Consider the following 25029-nt stretch of genomic DNA (forward strand, 5'->3'; position numbering starts at 1 on the left):
AAATTATTTTTTATATATTGTTATTTTTACTATTTTGAATTACTTTTGTATATTTTTATTTTCTTTTCCTGCCTTTTTTTATAATATTTTTTTTTATATAATTTTATTTTTTTTCTATTCAATGTTCTATTGTATCTCTATACCTTTCTTTCGTCATCTCTTTAATAAAGTTGTAAGCCCCTGATATAATATACATATGTAGTGTTTGTGTCCTTTTGATTTTTGTATGTTGTCAAGTTTATATGCTAAAAAAATCAATTCACTATATTAAAAAAAAAATTATACTTTCTCGAGAATTCTCGAGAATCTCGAGTAACAAAAAAAGAAAATTTCGAATTCTCGAGATTCAAATATTTCGACAAAATAAGATTCTCCAATCTCGAGATTCAAATATTCCGAGAAAAGGAAATTCTCGAATCTCGAGAATCAAAAAAAGTCGAGAAATCACAACCTCTTATCGCAATATTGAATGTTAAAACTTTAAAATGTTTGCTAATCGAGAAGAATAATTTTAACCAGTTATATATTAGAATTTTATAATAGTGTTGCGTAGGGGTGGGTGGAGGATCCAAGTAAAAGGCCAACAGTCGTTTCACAGCATTTATTGATGATTCAGGAGATACACGTATTGCCAGTGTTCAGTCCAGAATGCCCTGATATCGCCTACGTACCGCCTTATAAAGGGTAGATCTCTCAGGACGCCTAATCTGTTTACCTGTTGTATAGTCACGTATTCGGATATGTATTTCCCCGATATTGGGTCTCCCCGTACCGATTCTGAGAAATAACTAATATCGGTCATTGTTTAGCCTAAATGCACTTAGAGTCCAGATATAATCTTTGGAAGTAAGTGCATGCATTTAGTTAATCCGATAACAGATATCCGTTGGTCTAAGTACAATTCGCTCAATCCACGGCGTACGTAACAATAGCATTAAAGAAAATTAATTTAGTATGTTAGTTTTTAATAATGGAAATATGAAGAAAACTTTTTTTTTTGATAATACATACATTGTATTACCTGGTTTTCAATTTGAAAAAAAATGTTACCTTATTTTAGATACAATATTTTATTAAGTTACAATACTAATTAACTTACCGAGTTACAATATTTTATTAAGCTAATTATTAATTCAATTTAATATACGAATGGCGTATTATCTCTTCAAATAAATATTTAAAATTGATACGACGTGAAATTGTCACCATTTGTATTGGACGGAAAAGGCGTGGTTACGACTGAATCCGTCCGTTGGTAGGAGCGAACGTTTGAAAGGTAACGGAAAGATCGCGTTCAGTCATAAGTCAGCTCATCAGCTGTGATGGAGACGCGTGTCAATGCCCACAATGACAAGGAGAATAGGAGAGCACCTGCTGGGGGGGGAGGGGAGGCGAAAGTCAACGCCGCAGCCCACTCCTCGCACTCGTCGGCATCCTCAGCAGTCAGTCGGTACCAGCAGCAAAAGACTCAGCACCAGTCCAGACTCCTGAGGCCCATTCAACCGCAACCGCAACCGCAACCCCCGGCCCTGCCTCAGAAGCAGGAAAGCCCGCGAAAAGCAAACCCACCCGTCAAAAGCGAGGAGGCGACTCCGGCCGCTCCCAAGAAGATGTGGTGTTTGGAAGACTTCGACCTGGGCAAACCCCTCGGCAAAGGCAAGTTCGGCAACGTCTACCTGGCCAGGGAGAAGTGCTCAAAGTTCGTAGTCGCCCTCAAAGTGCTTTTCAAAAACCAAATCCTCTCGGCGGGCATCGAGCACCAGGTGAGACGAGAGGTCGAGATCCAAACCCACCTCAGGCACCAGAACATCCTCAGGATGTACGGCTACTTCCACGACGACAAGCGCGTCTACTTGATCCTCGAATACGCGAAGAACGGAGCCCTCTACAAACACCTGCAAAGCCAACCGAACAAACGCTTCGACGAGAAGACGGCGGCCCGCTACGTCCGGGATCTGACCGACGCTTTGATCTACTGCCACGGCAAGAGCGTCATACACAGAGACATCAAACCGGAGAACCTGCTACTCGGAGCCAACGGCGAGCTCAAAATCGCAGACTTTGGTTGGTCGGTCCATGCCCCGTCGTCGCGGAGATTCACCCTCTGCGGAACGCTCGACTATCTCTCCCCAGAGATGGTCGGAGGGGAGGCTCACTCCAGCACGGTCGATCTGTGGAGTCTGGGCGTGCTGTGCTACGAACTGCTGGTCGGGCAGCCCCCGTTCGAGGCCCGCGAGTACGGAGAGACGTACAGGAAGATCTTGAACGCCGACATCCGCTTCCCCGCTCACATGAGCGATACCGCAAAAGATTTGATATTGAAACTTGTGGTCGTCGACCCCACCAGGAGGTTGCCGTTGACTGAAATTATGAAGCATCCGTGGATTGTTGAAAATTGTTAGTCATATTTTCGCACGATGTTTTGAGTCTGAAATCTGATGTATCTCGATTATTTTTTTGTATCTGGACAGATGGCTTCAATCCTCGTTTGAGTCTTTTTTGCACAATCTTATAAAATTTAATTGCAATATCGAAATTTGTCATTAAATTTTATGGGTTTGCTTTCGTTTTGTATGGGAAAGATTCATCGAGTTCGGAATGTATACTAACGATACTCACAAGGATTAGTTCCATTATGCAAGATTGACTATTTGATGTGTAAACCTTAGTAAAATTTTAATTTAATCATGTAAATTGTTTATATTTTTACGAATTATTTTATATCATCTCTGCAATGTGATGACTTGTTTAAAATATAATGTTTTTATGACTTTAATATGTATTCAATGCAGTAGTAGAACTGATTTTAAGCAACAGTCATCCTTGAAATATGTAAATAATAAAATATATGTATAATCTTATTATTAAATTTTAAAAAAATGACCTCTATTGATTCATTATGTATTATCTAAATTATGAATTAGTTCATTTTAATTTGTTTGTTTTTTTATAGCGAAAGCTTTTAATGTGTTATTTATATGGATAAGATAATGTTCAATATACGAACAATACCGTGTTAATAATTAATTCTTAACCAGACGTTGCTCTCGCTACGTCGAAAGGGGTTCTGTAGCAATAATGCAAATTGTTTTCATCAATGGGTAGTCATTCGTACGTTCGGTTCAATGACTTTTAAAATGAACATATCAGACAGTATTGTCCTTTAAATAAACATAACTTCGTTGAAGAAGTATTTGCCCTTCGAGTGAACTCTTTGCAAGTATAAGTATAGAAATATGGATGGAAACTTTCAATGTTTATTTTGGTGTACTTATTATTTTATGAAATTGAATAAAAACAACATTTATATCATACTTGTATGATCATTTACTACGGATAAAAAATATTTCATGTCAACATGATAAAAATTTCAATATACATTATATGTATAACGTTATAAAAATATAAAATTGAATATAACATAACAAGAGGCCTCAACCCTGATTATAAAATAAGTATTAAATATTATCACAGTTTAGATTTCTCGTTGGATTCCCATTTGACCACGTCTCGCCACCAGTTTGGTCTCGCCAACGCTCCGGGATATGAAAATATGGCAGACTGCAGATTCTGATATACCTATAATATTATAAAAATCACATTTAATTCATTCATCACTTAAAACTACATTGACTGTATTAAAAATGAAAAATATATACATTTCCATCACTCTTTCCTAGAACGGAGTTGAGTATGAAGTCTGGCGGAGCCAAAGTATCCACCAGCGTGACGGCTTCCGGCTTCAATGCTTTGCACAAGTTTATAATTCCGTCTCTAAGCAACTGCCCGGTTTCTCCGGTAAAGTAACCTCCCTGCAAAATTATCGTTTATTGTCATTGTAATAAGTATAAGTTGGAAATACTACGTACATATATGGTAAGTATCTTGAAAATGAACACTTTAATTGAGAAGTAAATATTCAATAGTTGACTTAGAGCAAACTGCATAAGATAGCGTTATGCTATAGTCATTTTTTGAAGGTGATCAGCATAATTTTCTTAATTCGTTGGAACTCCTGTATAGCTTGAGATCAGCAAGCATAAAGGTGAAGGCATAGACGTGGTACGTAGTAGGTTTGTATATGCAAAAAAAAAAAAACCCGCTAGCATGTTTAATCTATACCGTCGCAATCCTTGGCAAAACTCACCCCTGGAGTGTATTGATGTAGGTTTGACAGTGATCGATAACAGTGATTCCCATATTTGAAGAAATGTAAGAGAAACTTACAATGTCATGAAGATACGCCCATCACAGTTGGAAACTACGAGCGCATGGCGTACTTTTCAGTGTGTTCTTACCATAAGATTTTTCCTTCAAATGAGGCTAAATCCAGTGAATATGAAAGTCAAGTAATATCTTCAAAACGACATTTCTTGGATTGTATGTTGTGAATCCATCAATTTGCGCTTCATCTGTGATAGACATAGAGATGTACTCTCATCTGTGATACAGTTGCATATGAAAAAAAAAATCGCAGTGTCCTTTCGGGAGCCTGTAGGAACGTATCACAACTCATACGATACTGAATCGAGGTCGATGATCTCATCCATTTCTCCATAAAATACAAGTCGCACGATTGCATCATCACGTTCCCGTACGAGCATGCAGAGCCAACAATGCCTGAAATATCTTCGTTCACACAAGGGCAAAGTCACAATTTGACTCGCTCTACATAAAAAACCTCGAGAAAAAAACTCATACAGCTACGCCCTAAGCAACCTCGAGAGTCAAGCTATGCATTGCATAACCGACTAGGATATAAACCAGCACACCTGTTCCAGACGCCAGTGAGCTTCTGGAGTTCAGCTAGCCCACTCCTCTCAAGTCGAGTAACGACCTCTTTCGCTGTACATACAATAATACTTGTATACTAAACATAAATAAAGATCTACTTAAAAAGTCTAACTGAAACGGTCAAAACATAACCTCTCGTCCTATTAACCTCACCTATTTGAGTGTTTTCAGTGATATTTTATCCTTGTATTGGCAGATTTGACAGTGATTGATAATGATGATTACCATATTTGAAGAAATGTAAGAGAAACTTGTCGAACTAATAATGACACGAAGATACGCCTCTCACCGCTGGGGTCCACGTACGCGTCCCATACCGCACTTTTGAGTATGTTTTTACCATAAGACAGTCCAAGAATGTGTTGAGGTGCATCTAATGTCTCGTGGAGTTCATATGAATGACATTATTTTCAAAAAATGACTTATATAATACTATCTTATGTACACATTCAGTTTTGAATTAAAGTTTTCGTTCATCAAGTCAACAGTTGTCTAATTTTTTCCGCCCTATTACCATGTACAAATTGGCCAAGTGTTTTTCCAGGCTCCAAGCTCCGTGCAAAGAAGCGAGCTTCATCAATACTTCTCTGCAGTTTCTGTCTTGAACTCCCAACGTGAATTCGTAAAATTTCTCCAGCATGGCGTGCTGCAATTGAATTGATATCATTTCAAATTAAGATCAATCATAATTCGATGGACAGACAATGAATTATCAATATACAATGTACCTCGACAAATACAGTAGATAACGTCACCGCATGATAAGCTTGGCTATCGTTTCTAACGCTGAAACTATCCAGTCCTTCTTTAGATAGTCGCTTTGTTTTATCATATGTCAACTTCAACATGTAACATACAAGCCATTTGTATGCGCTTAGCAACACTGATATGAAACAATTTAATTAAAAAATAAATTTTCATATATTTTATACAGCTGAAAAATCTTGGATAGTTCTAAGATTACTACATATATCCTAATCATTACATAAGAGGATGATTAAATTTAAAGAATTGAACCTGAATCCATATTTTAATGGTACTCTTCGTGTGCATTTCAATGATTGATCATACATATATCTAAAACTGGTGGATCACAAGTTCAAAACATAACCTAGTGGTTAGCATATGTGCTTTCAAACATAGTGGTCACAAGTTCGAGTCCCACTGTTTGTGACTCCAGTGCCAATTTTGCCAATTTACATATCTGATTTTTATTGAAACAGTTCCAACAAATTGGCAACCATTACCCATTTCTCGCAATTTTTGAGTTTTCAGCATCTCGAATTTCTGCAAATTGATCCATAAATGTTTCGCAAATTTCGAGATTTTCAGCATATCAAAATTTGACGATTTATATTAAAAAATGCTCCAAAACTGTAAGTTTATCAAAAAAAATTGTCACAATTTATCCATAGATGTGTCTGTGATGCTTTGTTGAAATTATTCTAAACATTTTATATCGATGTTTGTAATTGGCCAGAAAGACGAATTGGGGTTTACCTGTTAGGCCTTCTTGGTATATAATATGTATGTACAAATAAATTTTACGTATTTTAAAAAGTCGACTGTAACATAATGCTATTGATATTAAATTTAATACTTCATGTCTTGGGAAAACTAGTTGAAAACAACATACCTTTAGTATCGACGGCTTCTTGCAACGATGATATTTTATGTTTGGATTTAAGTATCGTATTTATATCGTTGAGGTAGCTTGCCGAGTTATAAGGAGTGTTGATCTTGTTGCCTTTCTCCAAGTTGCTCATGAATGAAAGCAGCCAATTGCTCGTCTGTTGTACGAGCAGACTATTTTCCCCTTCGTAAGTGCAGTTTGCGTCGTTTTCATTGCGAATTTTTCCAATTCCAGTAGCTGGAATGAATACAAACCGTTCACGATACACATTTTCAACACATTCTTAAAAGCAAACATTCGTTTCGGTAATACCTTGGAGATAGCCGTGACCTCCGCAAGCTTCTCGGCACACTTGAATACCATCTCTGGCCGCCCAAGAACTGATCGGTTTCGATGCCGATGAAAGTGCATGTATTTCCAAACCTTTTGCCGCCTTTTCGTCCCCTGACATATTACCTATAATCAAATTAGAACGTCATTTTTAAGTACCAAATCCACCGTAGATATATGATATATCAGTCATACCTATGACACTATCGGTTGCGAACGAGGCATAAACTTCTGCAAACCAAATATGGAATACTCGATATATGTACGAAGCGGCGATGTACGGAATCAGCCGGAATTGCTGAAAAGGTATGCACGTTAAGTTTTCGTTTAATTTAGATTAATTGATTTGTTTCTTAGACTAACTTGCTGTTGGTATTCGATTACGGCGAATTCTTCACTCGAATTCTCGGGACCGAACTGCTTTCGGACCGCTGAATAGCGGGTAGCTATCGTGATGGCTTTCTGAAGGTTGGTGGCGGCCATACCTGTAATTTGTACTCTGCCTCCTGACAATGCACCAAGAGATGCTCCAAACCGCTTGTTTGGATCGCGGATTGGGCTGACGTATTTGCCGTCTTCGTCGACATCTCCCAACTTATTCAACAGCGCATCCTTAGACACTCGGTATGAATTGAACATCATGAATCTGAAATTCATAGAGAAAAGTTTAAATATATTCACACAATAGACTACGAATCCGACTAATGAATCTTTAGTGTACAATTTTCAAACACATAGTTTATTATATGCATATTGGGTATAATAAAATATTTAGCTGCAGTGTAGAGACCAATAGAGAGGTTGAAGTTGCAGCCAAATACCCTACTAGCGAGATCTTATGGTTATTAAAACACAGATCGACAATCTCCTGTTAGAATTTTCCGATTTTTTTAGCTTAATCGTTGTGATGGATCCAATAAATTGGTATCTTCCGCCTCAGTTTCTCGCAAATTCAAGTTATTGGTCTCTGGAATTTGTAGAATCTTATAGAAATATGCTACCTACATAATATATTTCTCGCAAATTTGCGGTGTATCAAAAACATTTTGTTGATTATCCATAGATGTCTATTGTATTCTATGTACTGTTATGTTTGAAAAATCGTTAGTACTTTTTTACAAAAGTAATTTAACAATTTATGTCTTCTTGGGGTAATTTCTGTTATAGCACACATCATCAGCATACTGTCAGAAAACTTTTAAGTCAAAAATCCTTGTTTTGAGAAAGTATATTTTTTCGAAAATCGGGAAGTTTGAAGCTCTCTATTTTTTTTTAATAAATAAATTAATAATTTATAAAAAATAATTTATATACATTGGCCAGCAGCATGGTTTAGTGGTTGCGTTGATACTAAGCAATGAGAGGTCGCCAGGTTCGATCCCGTGAGCTGACCGCGATTGAAAAGAATTTATTCTGAGTATAATCTTTAATGTTGAATATATTATTTAGAATTTATTCAGAGTATTATCTTTAACTTGGATATTTGTGATTCCAAATCGATCTTTTCCTATCAGAGTCTGCCAATTTATCTGATTTCATTGTTGAAGCAGTTCCTCCATCAAATTGGCAAAAATCATCCGATCCACTATGTCACCACTATTTGAATATGATTTCAAAAAAATATTATCTATAACATAGATGTCCCGCTAATTTTCTTATATATTGTATTTGTATTATGCTTATATGTCTGGTCACAGTGACGCGTTAGAGTATTCTGTAATGTCATTGTGTCTAATAAGTAAATAAATAAATACCCATTGTCAAGTCCATTAGCACCAATTTTTTCGCCAATGTCTCCGACGATGACTCCGGGGAAAGGTCGCAATGATTTCGAACACCTTACCGGAATGATGAACGGATGCAGTCCTTGGTCTTTGCCGTCTGAGGTGATCAACTTGGCGTAGACAACGGCGTGAGTGGCCGATTGACCTGTCGAGGATAAAACATTACATTTTCTTCAAAAGTGTCAACACCAACGCAGTTGCACGAACGGGAAAGCACATTAGAACTAACCCAAATTTCCGACCCAGCATTTGGCGGCTTCGAAATTGGGCGAATTCATCACGAATTGTTTATTTTTCACGTCGTACGTGGCCGTCGTCTTCATTCCCTTCGCGTTCGATCCATGAGCCACCTCGGTGAGTGCGAAACATCCTATGATCTCTTCGTTCTCCGACTGCTCGACATATTTGTAGTGTTTGTCGGTGCCCAAGTTTCGAATCACGTTTGCAAACATCGAATACGACAGACTGAACTTTATGGCAGAGTCGATATCGTACGTAAAGAGAGCTTCGCACCAAGCTGATAACATTTTGGGATTTGCCAATATCTAAAAATAATTTTAAATATATACATATGTATTATATATAAAACTCGGCATCATCAAAACGATTTAATTATTATATATCTGTTAAACTGTTTTAATTATTTAATTGCCACAATTATTACATTGTTGTAAATATATATTCTTTGACCTTAACAATGAGTCATTATAAACCCGTCACGAGCTAGCTTTGAAATATAAATATGATATAATCATACCCTTTCCATCGGCACCATACATCCAAAGGTCTTCATTGCTTTCATCCTCTTGAGAGCCAAGTGTCGTTGTTCGTCGAAACTCAAAGTGGACGGAGACATGTGAAACAGTTTTTCGCTTTCAAAGAACGACCATATATCATGCTGCAAGAATTTCACAAAAAAAAAATCAATAAGAATCATTTTATAAAAATATCACATCCTTAGAATAGAATCAGAATAGAATTAATTATAACAGAATACTCCAGTAAGTAGCGTAGTGTAAATTTGGTACCCCCCCTTTTTTAAAATCATATTTGTTAAGTAATAAAATTTTCTAAGAAACAAACACATAATACATTGTACATATTTTGTGGCAAACCTAAATATGTAAAAAAAATAAACCTGTCTATTACGATGATTTTTCACCATCGTACTGTCGGAATTGATTTAAATATCTATCGTTGACCAAACCGCGAAGAATGTAGGATATAATATAATATGTTGTCAGAACAAAGAGCGAAGTGCAATATATGTAGAAGAGCCTTGTAATAAAAAATAAATATCAATGAAGGAGATCACGTCGTGACTACTGACGACGATACATACACATGCTCATTTGTACGCTGAGTGGGCAAGTGTGCGGGGATGGAATGGGGGGGGATGCAAATTGACCGCAAGGACTATGTATGCTGAAACCGCTAGCGACAATAGCCTCGGATGTGGTTCACGTATCAATTCCTTTCTAAAATCACCGGTTGAAATATCAACGGGCACAACACTAGCGTGAAAATAGGAACAAAACTGCATAAATATCTCAAATCAGGCAAATCATTGTACTTAAAGGATAATAAACAATTATAAAAATATTCTTACAATATAGCGTAAGCTTTCTTCATCATATATGGACAGCTTCATCAGTCTCCAATCGAATGATGCTTGCTGACGCCAAGGTGTCAACGGACCTACGGGGAAATCTGGAAGTATGTCCATCATTTTTCTACTATCTGCAGTTGTTGCAGCCATTCTGAAACACAGGTGTATCTTTCCAGTTGTAGAAATGGTAAGCGGTGTTAGAGATGTTGTCCGACTAGTAACTCCAAGCAGTATCGTCGATTGACTGACTGGTAGTAGTACAGCCAGTGTTTTTCATTTGTAAATCATATGACAAGATCACTTGGATCAATCTTAATTGTCAGTGGGAAAAAAAAGGTAATCTCTGAGATATGAGATATTTTGGTGGTAGGATTTATATTTTTAAGTGATTTCGGTATGATAAGCGATTTTGTACACGATTGAAATATGTAATAGATTTTTGTACATTGACCCGAATTTAACGATTCAAGGCAAAAGGTCAATCTTATACATATTCACGGGGTAATATAATTCGAGCAATGACTTTCAATTTTTTTATGTATAATTGTGAAGTTATTGATGTATTTCAACTGTTAATTGAATCGTTGAATGTGACTTTGATTCATGGAGTAGGTCTAAATTACTGTTTGAATCAAATTAAATTGGAATTTGCACAATATCAGTTGTTTTTGAAAACTTTTATAATTAAATAAAAGTATTATCTTGTTTTAATTGAGCTTGTTAAGTTCTTTGTTTAGGTGTTGAATATTTATATTTGTTCTGATAAAAGTTCTCAGATATGGTTCGAAATGTTATGCTCGAATTTTTGTAGAATTAAATAAAAAAAAAAACAACAAAGTATTGAAAAAACGATGAAAAATGTATTTTGAATAAAATAAGTTTATTAAGAATAAATTATGTAAATTTGGTATTTGCAGTTTTTGAAAAAATATTTGAATGATTTTTATTTATTTAGGCTTGTATTTTACTGGCGAGTATTTTAGTTTATTTTTGATAGTATTTAAATATGAAAGGTCAGTATTTATATTAAATGGTCAGTATTTATATTAAATGGTCAGTATTTGTATTAACGACCAGTATCCATCGTTCAGTGTAGAAGCGGTCAGTATAAATAAAAAAAGGACAGTAGTTATATCAAATGGTCAGTATTTTTATTTTATTTATTTTATTTTAAAAAAAATCAATACCACAGAGACTTGACAGGTTGCCCCAAAGCGTCAATGTGATTATAATACAAATAATAAAAATCATAAAAATTATAAAAAAAAACATCATAAAAAATAATAAAAATCATAAATAAAAAAACATCATAAAAAAAATAATAAAAATCAAGTAAAAAATATGTACACAAAATAAAAACAAAGAAATAAGATTGAAAAATTTATATCGTGCTATTTAGGATGTGTTCCACCAACTCAACATAACTGGCATCGAATATGTCCAAGTAATGTGCTAGTAAGTTAAGGAGTCGAACAGCTCTCGAGAGGGGGGAGTTCATGAGCACGTTTGATTTAGCCCTAATTGGCAAAAATTTATCATGTTTTCTTAAAACTCTATGATTTTCCGGGGCCCAGAATTTTAGTTTCTCCAGGATAGCGGGATTGTGAATCTCTCCTCTAAGTAATTTTACGAAATGTTTCCCAAGAAATAAATCTCTTCTCTTTGCCAGGGAGTTGAAACCCAAAGATCCCAAGACAAAGGCACTAGGGAACAGATATGGATAAAATCCAAATGTCTTCAGATATAAAAATCTAAGGAATTTCCTTTGGACTCGTTCCAACATTAGAGAGTAACGAAGTTGATAGGGAGACCATATAATGGAGCCAAACTCGAGCACACTGCGAACTAATGTACAATATAAGAGACGAATTGCAGTGAGCCCTAGTTCGGACGAATTACGGATTACGAATCCAAGGATTTTTGTTGCCCTATCACAGATATTCTCAATGTGAATGTTGAAACTCCAACTATTTTCGAAGACTATTCCCAGATCAGATATAAATAATTCTCTCTGAAGAAGAGAATCATGAAATTTATACGGATATTTAATAGGAGAACGAGAACGAGAGTAAGAAATGATCCGACACTTTAGGATATTGAAGGGAAGTTTATTAACATTAGCCCATTCATAAATAGAATTCAAATCCTCTTGTAAATAAAGAGCGTCAGGTAAATCAATTATTCTCTTATAGATTTTCAAGTCATCCGCATATAATAAAAATTTAGAATGGTGAATAGAAGATTGAATGTCGTTGATAAATATTAGGAATAATAAAGGGCCAAGATTTGATCCTTGGGGAATCCCAGTAGTGGCAACATACTCATAAGAAAAGCAACTCCCAAATTTAACGAATTGACGTCGATCCTGTAAATAAGAAATAAAAAGACTAACAAGATTATTAGTAAATCCAATAAAACTTAATTTACTAACTAAAATTTTATGATCAACTTTATCAAACGCCTTCTCAAAATCAGTATATATTACATCCATTTGATAATTACAATCCAAAGTGCTGGTTATGTCACTAGAGAAACATAGCAAATTGGTAATAGCTGATTTGGCCGGACGAAAGCCATGCTGCTGATCAATGAGCGTATTTTGAAAGTGATTAAAAATGTATCTGTGTAATATTACCTCAAACATTTTGGCTGGCGCTGACAAGATAGTAATTGGTCTGTAGTTCCTTACACAAGATTTATCGTCCTTCTTATGAATAGGAGTTACTTTAGAGCATTTCCATAAATTGGGGAATGAAGAGTTCTTTAGAATTAAGTTAAAAATGAATTTTAAAGGTTCTAAGAGACTAACCTCACATCCTTTTAGGATGTAATTAGGGATGGAGTCAGGACCGGAAGAATAAATATTTTTAACTTTAGAAAGCCATATTTCAAATCGGAAGAGTCAAGATGATTAATCGCTAAAGTGGGGAAAGTAAATTCCGAGTCATTGGTAGGTTCCGTGGAATCAATAGAATTATTGAAAACTGATTTAAAAAAATCGGCAAATCCATTAGCAATGTTTTGATCACCCTCTAACAATCCAGAATCATTGTACATAATAGTCGACTTTACACGATTTACACGTTTAGAATTGATGAAGTTCCAGAATTTCTTAGGGTTTTTAACTATGGAACTTTCAAAATCAGCTACATAAACATTATATGCATTATTAATTAATTTCTTAATTAATTTCTTATTTAAACATAAATGGCCAATATTAATGTTAAATGGTAAGTTTTATTTTGACCAATGGTCAGTGTTACTTTTTGATTGGTATCAAAACAAGATGGGTGCGATCTTGATAGATAGTTCCATCCAACAGGCATTGCTATTTGTTCTGGCGAATGCACGTCAGATTTGTATAATGTCTATTTGTTATTTATACTGATATTTAATAATATAATACTGACCATTTTGTAATAAAATACTGGTCGAAATCTGATTTATATACTTACCGAAATTGATTAAAATACTCGACATTTAATTTGTTGTCTTTTATTTATCATTTAGCTGTTTTACTGTTTCTATAATTTTTTTTTTAAAAAAGGAGACAAAATTAAAAAAAAAATTTAAGTCGCGTTAGTAGAAGAATTTTTAGTTTTTTTTAATAAATGAGTTCGTTTTATTGCACCAAACATTTAAAAAAAAATTGTATAATATTTAAATTTGTAAATTGTTTTTATAGAAATTTTTTATTGATTTTTAAGAAAAATATAATTTATTATTTTTTATTCATTTCTTTGATTCTATAAGTTTAAAATTACACGAACATAAATTAAATCATTTTTTTAAAACAGTGAAGATGAATTAGTTGATCCTTAGCAAGTCTCATTACGGAATATACATTATGGAAAAATGGTAATTGGATTATTAGTCACTTCACGATCGCCCAAAAGACAATTTTTGCCAAGAAAATCGTGAATACGGAATATTTAGCACTCGAGTTCTAGTTAGTATAATAGTTATTGTTAGTATGATGGACTTTTCACCTGCCAGATGTTCCGTTATATAGATTTTAGTGACTTTTGGGCGAGCGCTTTGTGACCAATAATCACCGAACCGGAAAAATATATGCATTTGCATATATTTTTAACCTTCAAAAAAATCTATAAAATACCTTCACGATCACTGATTCCGAAATTAAATAATGTATGTAGATAACGAACGTAAAAACACAATGAACTGATTAAAAACATTTAATTGGACAACAAAGTACCATTGTGCAAAGTTTCGCAAGTTGTCGAGATAATTACGCGAGTGGGAGAATACGCAATGAGTGGGTCAAATAAAGTGGTAAAGATTAAAAGGTAAAGGGGTAACCTGATGAGGGGTCTCGGGACGTGGGGGCTCCACGCGAGGAGTCTCCGAGTTGAGAGAGATAAAAGAGGCCTCAACACGGATACTCGCATGTGGGGTCAAAATCGACCAACCACTGACAAACCGATTGCACGACTGACGTTTGTAAACACATGATTGGAAAGGTCCACGACCGCTGTTATGGTGTGTACGTTCGGAGAGGTTGTTTTTGCAGTCTGCACAATTTGCGTTTGTCGACGCAAGATGTCGGTATGTGATGCGCGTTATCACCGCAGGTATATATTTTCATTGTCAAATTGTAACTGGTCGTAACACGATTCGATTCGAGTATTATCTGTATATTTTATTTGTTATTTGAAATCGGTTTTGATGATTATTTTAAGTCTAACGATGCAGTGTTTTAGTATTAATCTGATATTGTTGTAAAATGTTTGTTTCCAGCTTCAAGAGTGCTGTCTATAAAAGGGTTTTTCATTTTTCGAGAATTTATTAGTTTTGCTGGTAAGTTTTAGTGTATTCTAAAATCGACGCATAACTTTTTTTTTGTTTCTTTGATTATGTGACTTTCATAGAGAATGAAGACTTAAGAGGGCTGGACAGCAGCGCCTTGTCCATACAAACGTACTATACTTCTCCCTACCTCAATTATGGCACTAGAGACATTATTTTTTAATATGCTATGGATATCCACCATTGGGGTGCATCTATCGTTTTATTTTTTTGATTAATTATTTTTTATAGGAGCTAGGAGCCGCCAAACATATATAAAATCGCCTCTTTTTTACACCCAAGAAAAGAGTCTAGCGTGGTTATTTAAAGGTCGATTTTAAAAAAAATACGCCAATAGATGCACAGAAAATATCTTTCTCATACCGATGATGAAATTTTTTTAAAAATTGGTCCAGTTTTGGAGGAGAAAATAGTAAAATACGAAACCTCGATTTTGTCAATTTAAAACACGTTTTATCTGGTTGAAGCGCAACTGTCGCATTCACTCAATATATATATTGATATATATTATCGCATTCACTCAATATATACCTACACTCAATATATATATCGAAGAAAGGATCGGTAACAAAATTAAGGTTTCGGGTGTACAGCCCTCTTAACACTCCGTTTTTTTTGCCATTATTAAACGTATATACACGGTGTAATTTTATTTTTTATAGTGACACTATAATAATCGGTATTAGGAATTCTTATCGATTTTTGAATAATAGACTCATGTTTTTTCTTTTTACTTTAATAATATATACTTTCTTTCAACCTAAATATAATTAATTTTAAATAAAATAATCATTTTATCTTATTTATAAATATTTTGTGTCAAATTCAAATTCAAATAATTGAATTGGACCAAAATATTTGTAAATGATAAAAATTGCTTAAAGATTATATTGTGGTTGCAAATTTATCTTCAAAACTTTAACAGACATTTTTCAAATGCAAAATTAGCTTAATAATTTTTAATTTAAATTTATATTTACCATTGTGCGTGCCATTACGGGTTACCTTAAAACCTGTGGTATTAAACTTGTACATATATAAATTTGAAATCATATTTAAATGGTGGTGACAAATAGTAGAATGGTTTTGCCAATTTGATGAGGAACCGTCACAAATATCCAAGTCTGACCAGAGCACTGGAGAAATACTCCGAATAAATTCTTTTCAATCGAGGTTAACCTAAGGCTCGAATTCGGAATCATACCTTATCTGAATCAAAAACGTTTTTTCTCTATTATGCTATTATACACTAACATTAAAATAAAATAATACGTACATAAATACTAACAAAAAATAAATTATTTGTAAAATAGAAAATTATCACTGGAACAATAGCTATTAGAATAGACAAAATATGTACATATTTATTAATTTATTCCATAGAACAACGAGTGCACTTGAACAGATACAATACAATTAACATACATAAACATTTATATTATACAATGCGAATTCATACAAACATCCACAGTGACATCTATGGAGAATTTTTTTTGCAGCATTTTATAATCAAATTGGCGAACCTCAAGACACTGAATAACTTGCGATTAGCAAGAATGATAGGAAAGGAGATGTCACTTTTTACAGGAAACGTTTCAATGAAAATCAGAAAAATTGGCGATAAGAAACGATCGACCGGAGTCTAAAACCAAGGTCTGGCCAGCAGCAGAACTCTAGTGGGACTCGAACCTGTAACCACTCTACTCGAATTCATAATATGCTAACCACTAGTAAACGTCACTGGTTATGCATTGTGAACATAAAAAATCAAAATCTAACATAAACACCTGAATTGAATTTCTGGAACGGTTTTTTGAATATATTATAAGTACTTCAAAATAAATGAATTTTTATTTTTTATGTACATATTTCTATTCAAAGGATTTCGTTTTTGTAATTCCTTAAAATAATTATTCTTTTAAGAATAAATTAAAATCTTATTGTACATATATTTACATACATAACTTCTCAAACATTGAAGATACCTATGTACTTACATACATACATAATATAATATGAAAAAAAAAAAACAAATCCATTCAACTGAGCGTAATGACAAGGCCGAAATACGGCATTATTCAAATGGGTCACCAAACAATAATTCTCAGCGAAGTTTCAGTCAGGTGAACTTTCGCAAACTTCACACATTTAATTTAACTTTGTTCCCGGCTACGAAGTCTGCGACTTTCCTGAAAAATTGCATTAAGACCACGTTTTTTCATACCTCGTCGTCGGGCAGTGTGACCGAGCTTCCAATTTAATAATAATAAAGAAACAGAACGACCTGTATTATTTCTTTTTACGTAGCTGAATGTGAATCACTTCCTCGAAATTACACCTCGAATCTCGCCAGGTTATACATACATACATACATACGGAATATACAAAAAAAAAAACACAAGTTAAGACTTCTAAGCAGATTAAGGAGAGTCATCTTAATAAATTTGAAGAAAGTTTGCGGTGAAAAATTATTTAAATAATGCTCTATTTTATATTCTTCGAAGGCGCCTTTTAAAAATTCGTTTTATTATGAAAATTTTCGGCGAGAGAATAAAGAATCGTTTTTCGGCGGAAAAACAAGGAGATCGTCTTCCTCGCGCGAGTCCTGGCCATTTTCGGATTTCAATAACACCCCACAAAGGATCGGAGACTAGACTTGATCCATCATAATATGTATTACGTTGCAGTTTTGAAGCCATCCCTTAACGGATAAAAACGCTTTTTAATTTCCCAGATTAGATCTACGTGAAAAAGGTCGAAAACATACTGCGTACCGCAAATTTCAAAGAAAAATCTCCGAACGAATGTCTGAAATAAAAAAATAAGAAATAGTATGAGAAAGGTTTTTTTTACAAGTGTTTTCATTCTTAAGAGGGCTGTACACCCGAAACCTTAATTTTGTTGCCGTTCCTTTCTTCGATATATATAATGAGTAAATGTATATATTGAGTGAATGCGACAATATATATCAATATATATATATATATATATATATATATATATATATATATATATATATATATATATATATATATATATATATATATATATATATATATATATATATATATATATATATATTGAGTGAATGCGACAGTTACGCTTCGACCAGATAATACGTATTTTAAATCGACAAAATCGAGGTTTCGTATTCTCCAATTTTCTCCTCCGAAACTGGACCAATTTTTAAAAAAATTTCATCATCAGTATGAGAAAGATATTTTCTGTGCAACTATGGGCGTATTTTTTTTTTAATCAACCGTGAAATAAGCACGCTGGACTCTTTTCGTGGGTGTAAAAAAGAGGCGATTTTATAGATGTTTGGCGGCTCCTAGCTCCTATAAAAAATAACTAATCAAAAAAATAAAACAATAGATGCATCCCAATGGTGGATATCCATAGCATATTAAAAATAATTTCTCAAGTGACATAATTGAGGAAGGGAGAAGTCTAATACGTTTGTATGGACAAGGCGCTGATGTCCAGCCCTCTTAAGAAGGCAAACTCTACTAATTCTATTCAGTAGGTTTTAAATGTAAACATTTAAACTAGTCATATATACATAATATCGCTATTCTGTGGGTCTGTGTGTGTGTCTGCGATAACGCTCGCCGTACTATAATAGTCGTTTCGATTCAACATACATATGTATGTAAGTCACAGCTAAACAAAATGTACGAATATAACACTGTTTGCCACCAATGTTTCCTCTAGGCAAGTCTCTGAGCATTTAGCGCCATGTATTGAAAATTTATTTAATTAATTAATTTTTCTATTGGTGTTTTATATTGTTTATATGTAGGTAGGTAAATAGTTTTTACCATTTTTTTTTCATATTAAACAATTAAATATAAATATTTAATTAAATATATTTAAAAGGTATTTGAAAAAAATTCGACCGCGTGCCGATCGACCACAGGACCGACACATTTTTTTTTTATTTAATAACTTAATATGCCAACACTCATGCCATGATATTTCATCGGGTACAAAACTAGTATACATACATACATATAATAGTGATTAATAAATGTAAAAAAAGTGTAATTAAAAGTATGTAATGTGTGAAGTTGCAAGTGGGTGGCGTGAATGTCGTCGCGACCAGCCAGCTGTCATCACGTCGATTTGACAGACGATTATGATGAAATTTTGATGATTAAATTTCTCTAGAATCATGTTGGAGACTCTTGCTTACTTAATTATCAGCTAGCCACTGTATGTCAAGAAAATATCAAAACAGATTGGTTCAAAATCAGCTCAAAAAATTGGCAAATCAACAAATATCTAATGAAACTAATAAAAACCTTATATATATTTAGAGGTAATTATATACCATCGTAAGATGAAATCAATGTACATGTATGTATGTATATATGTATTTATTTATTTTTAATATACAAGTATACCACAGTGTATACAAGTATACACAGGCCATAAAATATGTAAATAAAAAATAATTAATCTGAAAATCTCATTTATTTTTTTTCTTTACACATATATAGATATTCATTATAACAGTGACAGTTTTACTATATCATTTTATTTTGTGTTTGTCTTCGACGTTTCGGTTTTTTTGAAATCGATGTAAATTTTTTTATAACCCATATTCCTGTTACAAAGCTTAAATTAAACAACTATATTTAATAATAATATAATTACAAATAATTACATTCATATCAACTACATAACATTTGTTTATATGTATAATATATATTATTATACACAATCACACTATATTTGTATTATATAAAAATATTACAATATATATATATGTACGTAAATAATAATTACATTAGGGACTTGTCCCAATTACTATATAATAATAATAATAAAAATATGACAATTATGATCGATAATAGTTCTTTTTGCAAAATTATAAGCTAAACACAGTTCGAAATTAACACTTTGAGGTAAATTGATCAAATCAACACATATGTACATATGTATATATATCGAAAAAGATTAATCGAATGATGCACTATTTATTAATCGGTTTAGGATTGTAATTAAACTAGGGACAGTGAGTTTGAGAACTTTTTGAGAGCAAGTCAAAAGTTGGTAACTAAAAGGTGAAAAGAAATTAGAGTAGAGCAAAAGTTAAAAAAAAAAAATGAAACAAATTGACAATCGTTACTGTCGAAGCTTTTTTTCATATTACATAAATATGCAATTTTATAATAATTTTTAACATTAAATGTGTAAAATAAAATTTTGATTATCAAAATATGGAACACTTCAAAAATTTCTGGCTAAATTCTATCTACATTATTGTTTTTAATTATATACGATTTGAACGGATGCTAAAAGCACTTGCCTATAAAATTTTCAATAATACACGCCGATCCGTCTCTAGCTAAAATTCAGTTAAAAAGATTTTTATAATACTTCATCCATCGAAGACAAAGCATTGTGAGAAAATACGACAGATTTGATCTCTGATCATTTTTTTATCGATTAGGTAAGCAAATTTTTGATAAATTTTTTTCTCATCCGGAAAACTAATCCTGGATTTAAAATAACTGAATTTCTGTAATAAGGCAGATCTCGCTTAACAAATGGATCGTTTTTTAATTGACGCCTTTACTTCTCAAACTTTCATGAACTCACGGTTTAGTTAATCCACTTCGTAGCCGTGCGCCCACCGGTGGGCGCTTTAGCTAGGTCGAAATTACCACGCGCTCGCCAGTGGGCGCTGTTGATACACCTTAAACGAAGCTAAATTACTTTTGGTGTATTTATAACGACATTTATGAATAGTTTTCAAAACAAATCTGTATTTTTCATTATTTTTTGAATACTTTCGATAGAGGTGTCTACATAAAAGTGCGGCGATGAAGTGGTTAGCATTCGTCAAAAAATAAGCATGGCTGAAAATAACTTTTCATTGTCTAAACTTTTTTTTTTAAATTTAATCTTCAATACAATTGCTTAAGTTTCGGTTAGCGAATCGACAACTGCATTCAAAATTAATTCGTTACAACGAGAGCTGCCTAATAAATTGATTTATTTTTACATATAATTGAACCCGATAAGGCAAAAACACCGAATTGCACCGAAATAATTTTGTGCATACACTATCGTATTATACACATAGCAAAATAATAGTAATAGTAATATAATTAACTACTTACGTATTAGTTTTTAACATTTCTTTTAATTAATCATAATTATTATATTTAACTACGTTACTTGTCAAGAAGCACACCATTCGAATTATAATAAATAATGAAAGTAATAGTCACGCACAATTTTCGATAGCAAAATATAAGTACACAAACACCAATTCATCAAATAGCTTTGTGTATAATAACTTTACAAATTGTACGAAATCAGACTTACTGTTTAAAAAAAAAGTCGAAAATTCATATGTACACGTATCTAGTATGTAGAGCAGATGTTTTTCATATTATTTTATTCGGTAAGAGACGAAACAAAATTTCAATAAAAATGAAGCCTTATAAATACATTTTATGGCACAATCTTATTTAAATTTTATTTATTAGCTGTAGATAAAAAAGAGGTATTTTAAATCATACGGAATTCAGTTTGAAAATTATATAGAGATGTGGTCCTCCAGTTTCGGTCAGAATTCATAATCATATATATGTATATATAATTTAAAATATTTATTGACATATCATCATAAGCACCATACATTTAAAACATGCACAATAATAATAATAAAAAAAAATTGTAAACACACAAGACTGGCGCACTAAATATCGAAATTGCGAAAAGGACGGATCAATCCAATCGTGCAAATTCGATATTGTCTACACAATTTATCATAAATTAGACCAGAATCGTACGCGATATTAGTAAAAATAATGAACACTTTTTTAATGAAAAAATTTCAATATTGATTTTTTTTTCTAATATTAAAATACCACAATTGAAACGAATCGAATCGTATAAAAATCGAGTGTTCCGAATAATATTCATAATATGTATATTAAGCACTTTTTTATAGGGTAATTCTATGTATGAAAGGAAACGTAAATATTCATCACCGAAACTCAATAATTGATAGGTTTTTTTTTTTACTAAAATAAATATATAAAAATTTGTATTATATTTTTATTTAAAATTATTTCAAATATCAAAGCTTTAAATCCTTGGCCATATTTTTAATGTAATTAAAATAAAATAAGTAAAGTATATAGTGGGGGGAATGAGTATTTGAAGATGTCGAATTCAATTTTGACGGAATTATCATTTTTGCACCTTAAAATGCTGATTTCTCCCGCAAAACAAAACCTATCATAATATAATTAGTTTAGAAATAAAGTCAAAGAGTTGAAGCTTTATTTTTGGCAATAATTTAAAGTAAAATTCATAAGCAAAATTTTTTTATGCGTATTTTAGTGAAAAAACTGCGTGTTTTGGGTCATGTTGGTGAATTCCGTTACCTTATGTATAAAATTGCGTGAAGAAAATGTTTTTCATTACGACCTTACGCTAAAAGAAAAAAAGATTCTTAAACTTGCAATTATTATTACATGTAATTATTTTAATGTATTGAGATCTTTGAGGCTGCGGCGGCTGTAACGTCAAAAGTGCACGTGTTAAAGTGCACTCGTTTAATTCAATTCATTTACTGAACTGCACGTATATGCATGTAAATGCAGTCAACATGAATAAAATCACCCGTTTTGTGAAAATCGTTTCATCTATGTATATTTATTATATGTGTACGTTTTTTTTATATACTTAAAACTTGCTATAATAAAAATGACTAAATACATAACTGAACGGCATTTTCATTCATTTACATAATAATTGACTAATATTCGTTATTTTTTTTTCACATTATCGTAATTTTTAGCTTAGCGACATAAAGTCTATGACTTTCACGTGGTAATATATGTATATATATATATATATTTTGAGCTTACAACTTAGTACAAAAGTTCACTTATAAAAAGAGCTTTAAGCGTGACGTACACGTCTCGTGTATTTATCACAAATAAACCAGGAAATGTATCCATCGAATACGAATAAAACTTTACACTAAATAAAATATATATATTATATATATGTATATACAAACACGCATACAGAAACACGCACACTGTAATAAGTTCACACAAAAAATCCACCAGAAATCAGTGAAAACATCAATCGAATCAAACTGTTTCTCACTTAAATTGTTCCGAGCATGAACTGACATGATATTTTCCTTCAAAGTTTAAACGCAATGCAAAGGTAAGGTTTCAGGTAATTTAATTGACTTCTGATGCTTTATATTAGTGTGTATGTGTATATATTAATTGCGACGTCATACATATAATAAAAGATATTTTTTAAATGTGTTGTAAGTTTGCGAACAAAATTGTGTAAAATAAATAGAAAATAGCACATTCTTTAAAAGTAATATTTTGAATCGCATTGTGAATTGAAGCTTTCCTCAACCTGAAACAATAAAACAAAATAAATTAATTAATATATTGAATATTTTTTATGTATTATAATTGTAAAAATATAAATGTTGATAAATATACTTAAATAAAAAAAATCTTATTATGTCATATAATATTTTGGAGTTTTACCAGTATGCCTATACAACCCTTATTGATGGTTAGGTTATGTTCGTTATATATTATGTATATTAATTAGATTTTATCAAAGTGAGTCTATTCAACGAATAATTAAACCTAATCTTGTTTAAGGACATTCTGGTAAAATCCAAATATTCACAGTAAATATGTACATCTGAACTTGTTTTTAATGAACACTGAATGAAATATGGAAATAAGGGTAATTATGAGCAAACAAAAAAATAATCATTTTTCAGACAAATCACTTCCTTTCAGTGCAAAATGGTTAAATATTGACGATTGCATAAGTTCGTGTCCGATTTTCATAGATTGCAACTATAAAAAAACGGTCAAGAACTTATGTAATCATATATTTTGTCATGATTTGGCTAAATTGAGCTGGATATGCAATTTAGTTCCCGTTTTCATATTCTGTCAAAGCACATTGGAAACTTTTTCAAAATAATGTCACATTTTTTTTGCCAATGTAATAAGTTACTGTACAAAAGTAGTAACTTCATATTTAATTCAATATCAATTCGTTTCTATAAAACTATTCTAAAAGGTATTGAATTGATTAAAATGAATTATGAAATTGCTTTATCTTTATGTTTAATATTATAAATTCTTTTGACTTGTTGGTCACTTTAAAAGACTACCCTAAACAATTAGGGATTGCAGAATTATCGCCATTACGTTTTAAGACCATGACAATTAATTTTATAAATAATTATTTTCTACAACTTCACCGATTAAAAATGTTGACTTTTAATTTAAAACGAAGTTTAATCATGTATTTCAAACTAAATATCAAGTTCTTTTAACCACTTCATCGCCATAGGCGTACCGGTCTGCGCTTCTTCGTATTTAAGGCTATGGCTCGAAATTAATTTGGGTTTCTTCACAGCGACATCTAAAAATATCCTGTGAAACTAATGAAATTGAAAAAAAGTCAATATTTTTCGTTAGTTTGTGATATATTCAAGAGGTAGTGTCAAGAGTTGCAAACAATTCAACTAACAAAAACAATTTGCTGATTACATTTCAGTACTAGCGATAGCCTATTTAAAACTACCGAGAGATGAATTGTGACCAAAACCGGTAAAACCGGCTTCGGTAGTCCGGTATTAGAATCCTTCATAAATACCACTAGTTGAAATGTCAACGAGAAAAGCATTAATAGAAAATGAAATTTAAAAAACGAACTTAAATTTGAAAGACAGTAAAAATAAGAATAACTAGTGTTGTGCCCGTTGATTTCAACTGGTGGCATATACTATATAAATAAAGTATAAGGTAATTTATAGGCACGCGCTTGTTAATGCGCTTGTTCACCCGTTCTAAATGATGAATTAATGTGTGTGTCAGATGCGCAGCGCATCTGACATTGACGTCACCCGTTCCAAGTTAGGTGCTCAATATCAGGAGCACATGTCAGACGCTCCACCCCCCCCCACTTCCCCTACACCCCACTTCCCTGCGTCTCCTCGGCATGATAAGTCGCCACGACACTTC

At 32.6% G+C, this 25029-nt stretch overlaps 2 protein-coding genes across 3 annotated transcripts; one reads left to right on the plus strand and one right to left on the minus strand.

Annotated features, from left to right (window-relative positions):
* Positions 1-1268: 1268 nt before the first annotated feature.
* Positions 1269-3307, plus strand: aurA (aurora kinase A). Its single transcript, XM_077445141.1, has one exon. It carries the CDS (start codon positions 1323-1325, stop codon positions 2400-2402), a length of 1080 nt encoding a protein of 359 aa, XP_077301267.1. The 5' UTR covers positions 1269-1322; the 3' UTR covers positions 2403-3307.
* Acox3 (Acyl-CoA oxidase 3) lies at positions 3244-14771 on the minus strand. 2 transcript variants are annotated; one of them, XM_077445138.1, is made up of 13 exons: positions 14471-14771; positions 10151-10301; positions 9299-9439; positions 8771-9086; positions 8512-8686; positions 7121-7403; positions 6953-7055; positions 6740-6883; positions 6431-6664; positions 5523-5677; positions 5309-5440; positions 3660-3812; positions 3244-3579 (listed from the first exon to the last, which is right to left on the minus strand). In XM_077445138.1, the coding sequence occupies exons 1-13, from the start codon at positions 14557-14559 to the stop codon at positions 3469-3471; spliced, it is 2187 nt and encodes a 728-aa protein (XP_077301264.1). In that variant the 5' UTR covers positions 14560-14771; the 3' UTR covers positions 3244-3468. The 2 variants fall into 2 exon arrangements, with proteins under 2 accessions (XP_077301264.1, XP_077301266.1); XM_077445140.1 differs by having other exon boundaries at positions 3306-3579; positions 6740-6868; positions 6941-7055; positions 14471-14604.
* Between the last annotated feature and the right edge of the window lie 10258 nt (positions 14772-25029).

Source organism: Arctopsyche grandis, chromosome 13 (assembly GCF_051622035.1).
Source record: "Arctopsyche grandis isolate Sample6627 chromosome 13, ASM5162203v2, whole genome shotgun sequence".
Taxonomy (NCBI): Eukaryota; Metazoa; Arthropoda; class Insecta; order Trichoptera; family Hydropsychidae; genus Arctopsyche; species Arctopsyche grandis.

Coding starts and splice junctions, on each gene's coding strand:
- aurA (XM_077445141.1), top strand. CDS start 1,323: ATGGAGACGCGTGTCAATGCCCACAATGACAAGGAGAATAGGAGAGCA.
- Acox3 (XM_077445138.1), bottom strand. CDS start 14,559: ATGCGAGTATCCGTGTTGAGGCCTCTTTTATCTCTCTCAACTCGGAGA. Junction 10,302..14,470: donor GTCCCGAGACCCCTCATCAG/GTTACCCCTTTA, acceptor CCTGTGTTTCAG/AATGGCTGCAACAACTGCAG. Junction 9,087..9,298: donor GTATGGTGCCGATGGAAAGG/GTATGATTATAT, acceptor AATTATTTTTAG/ATATTGGCAAATCCCAAAAT.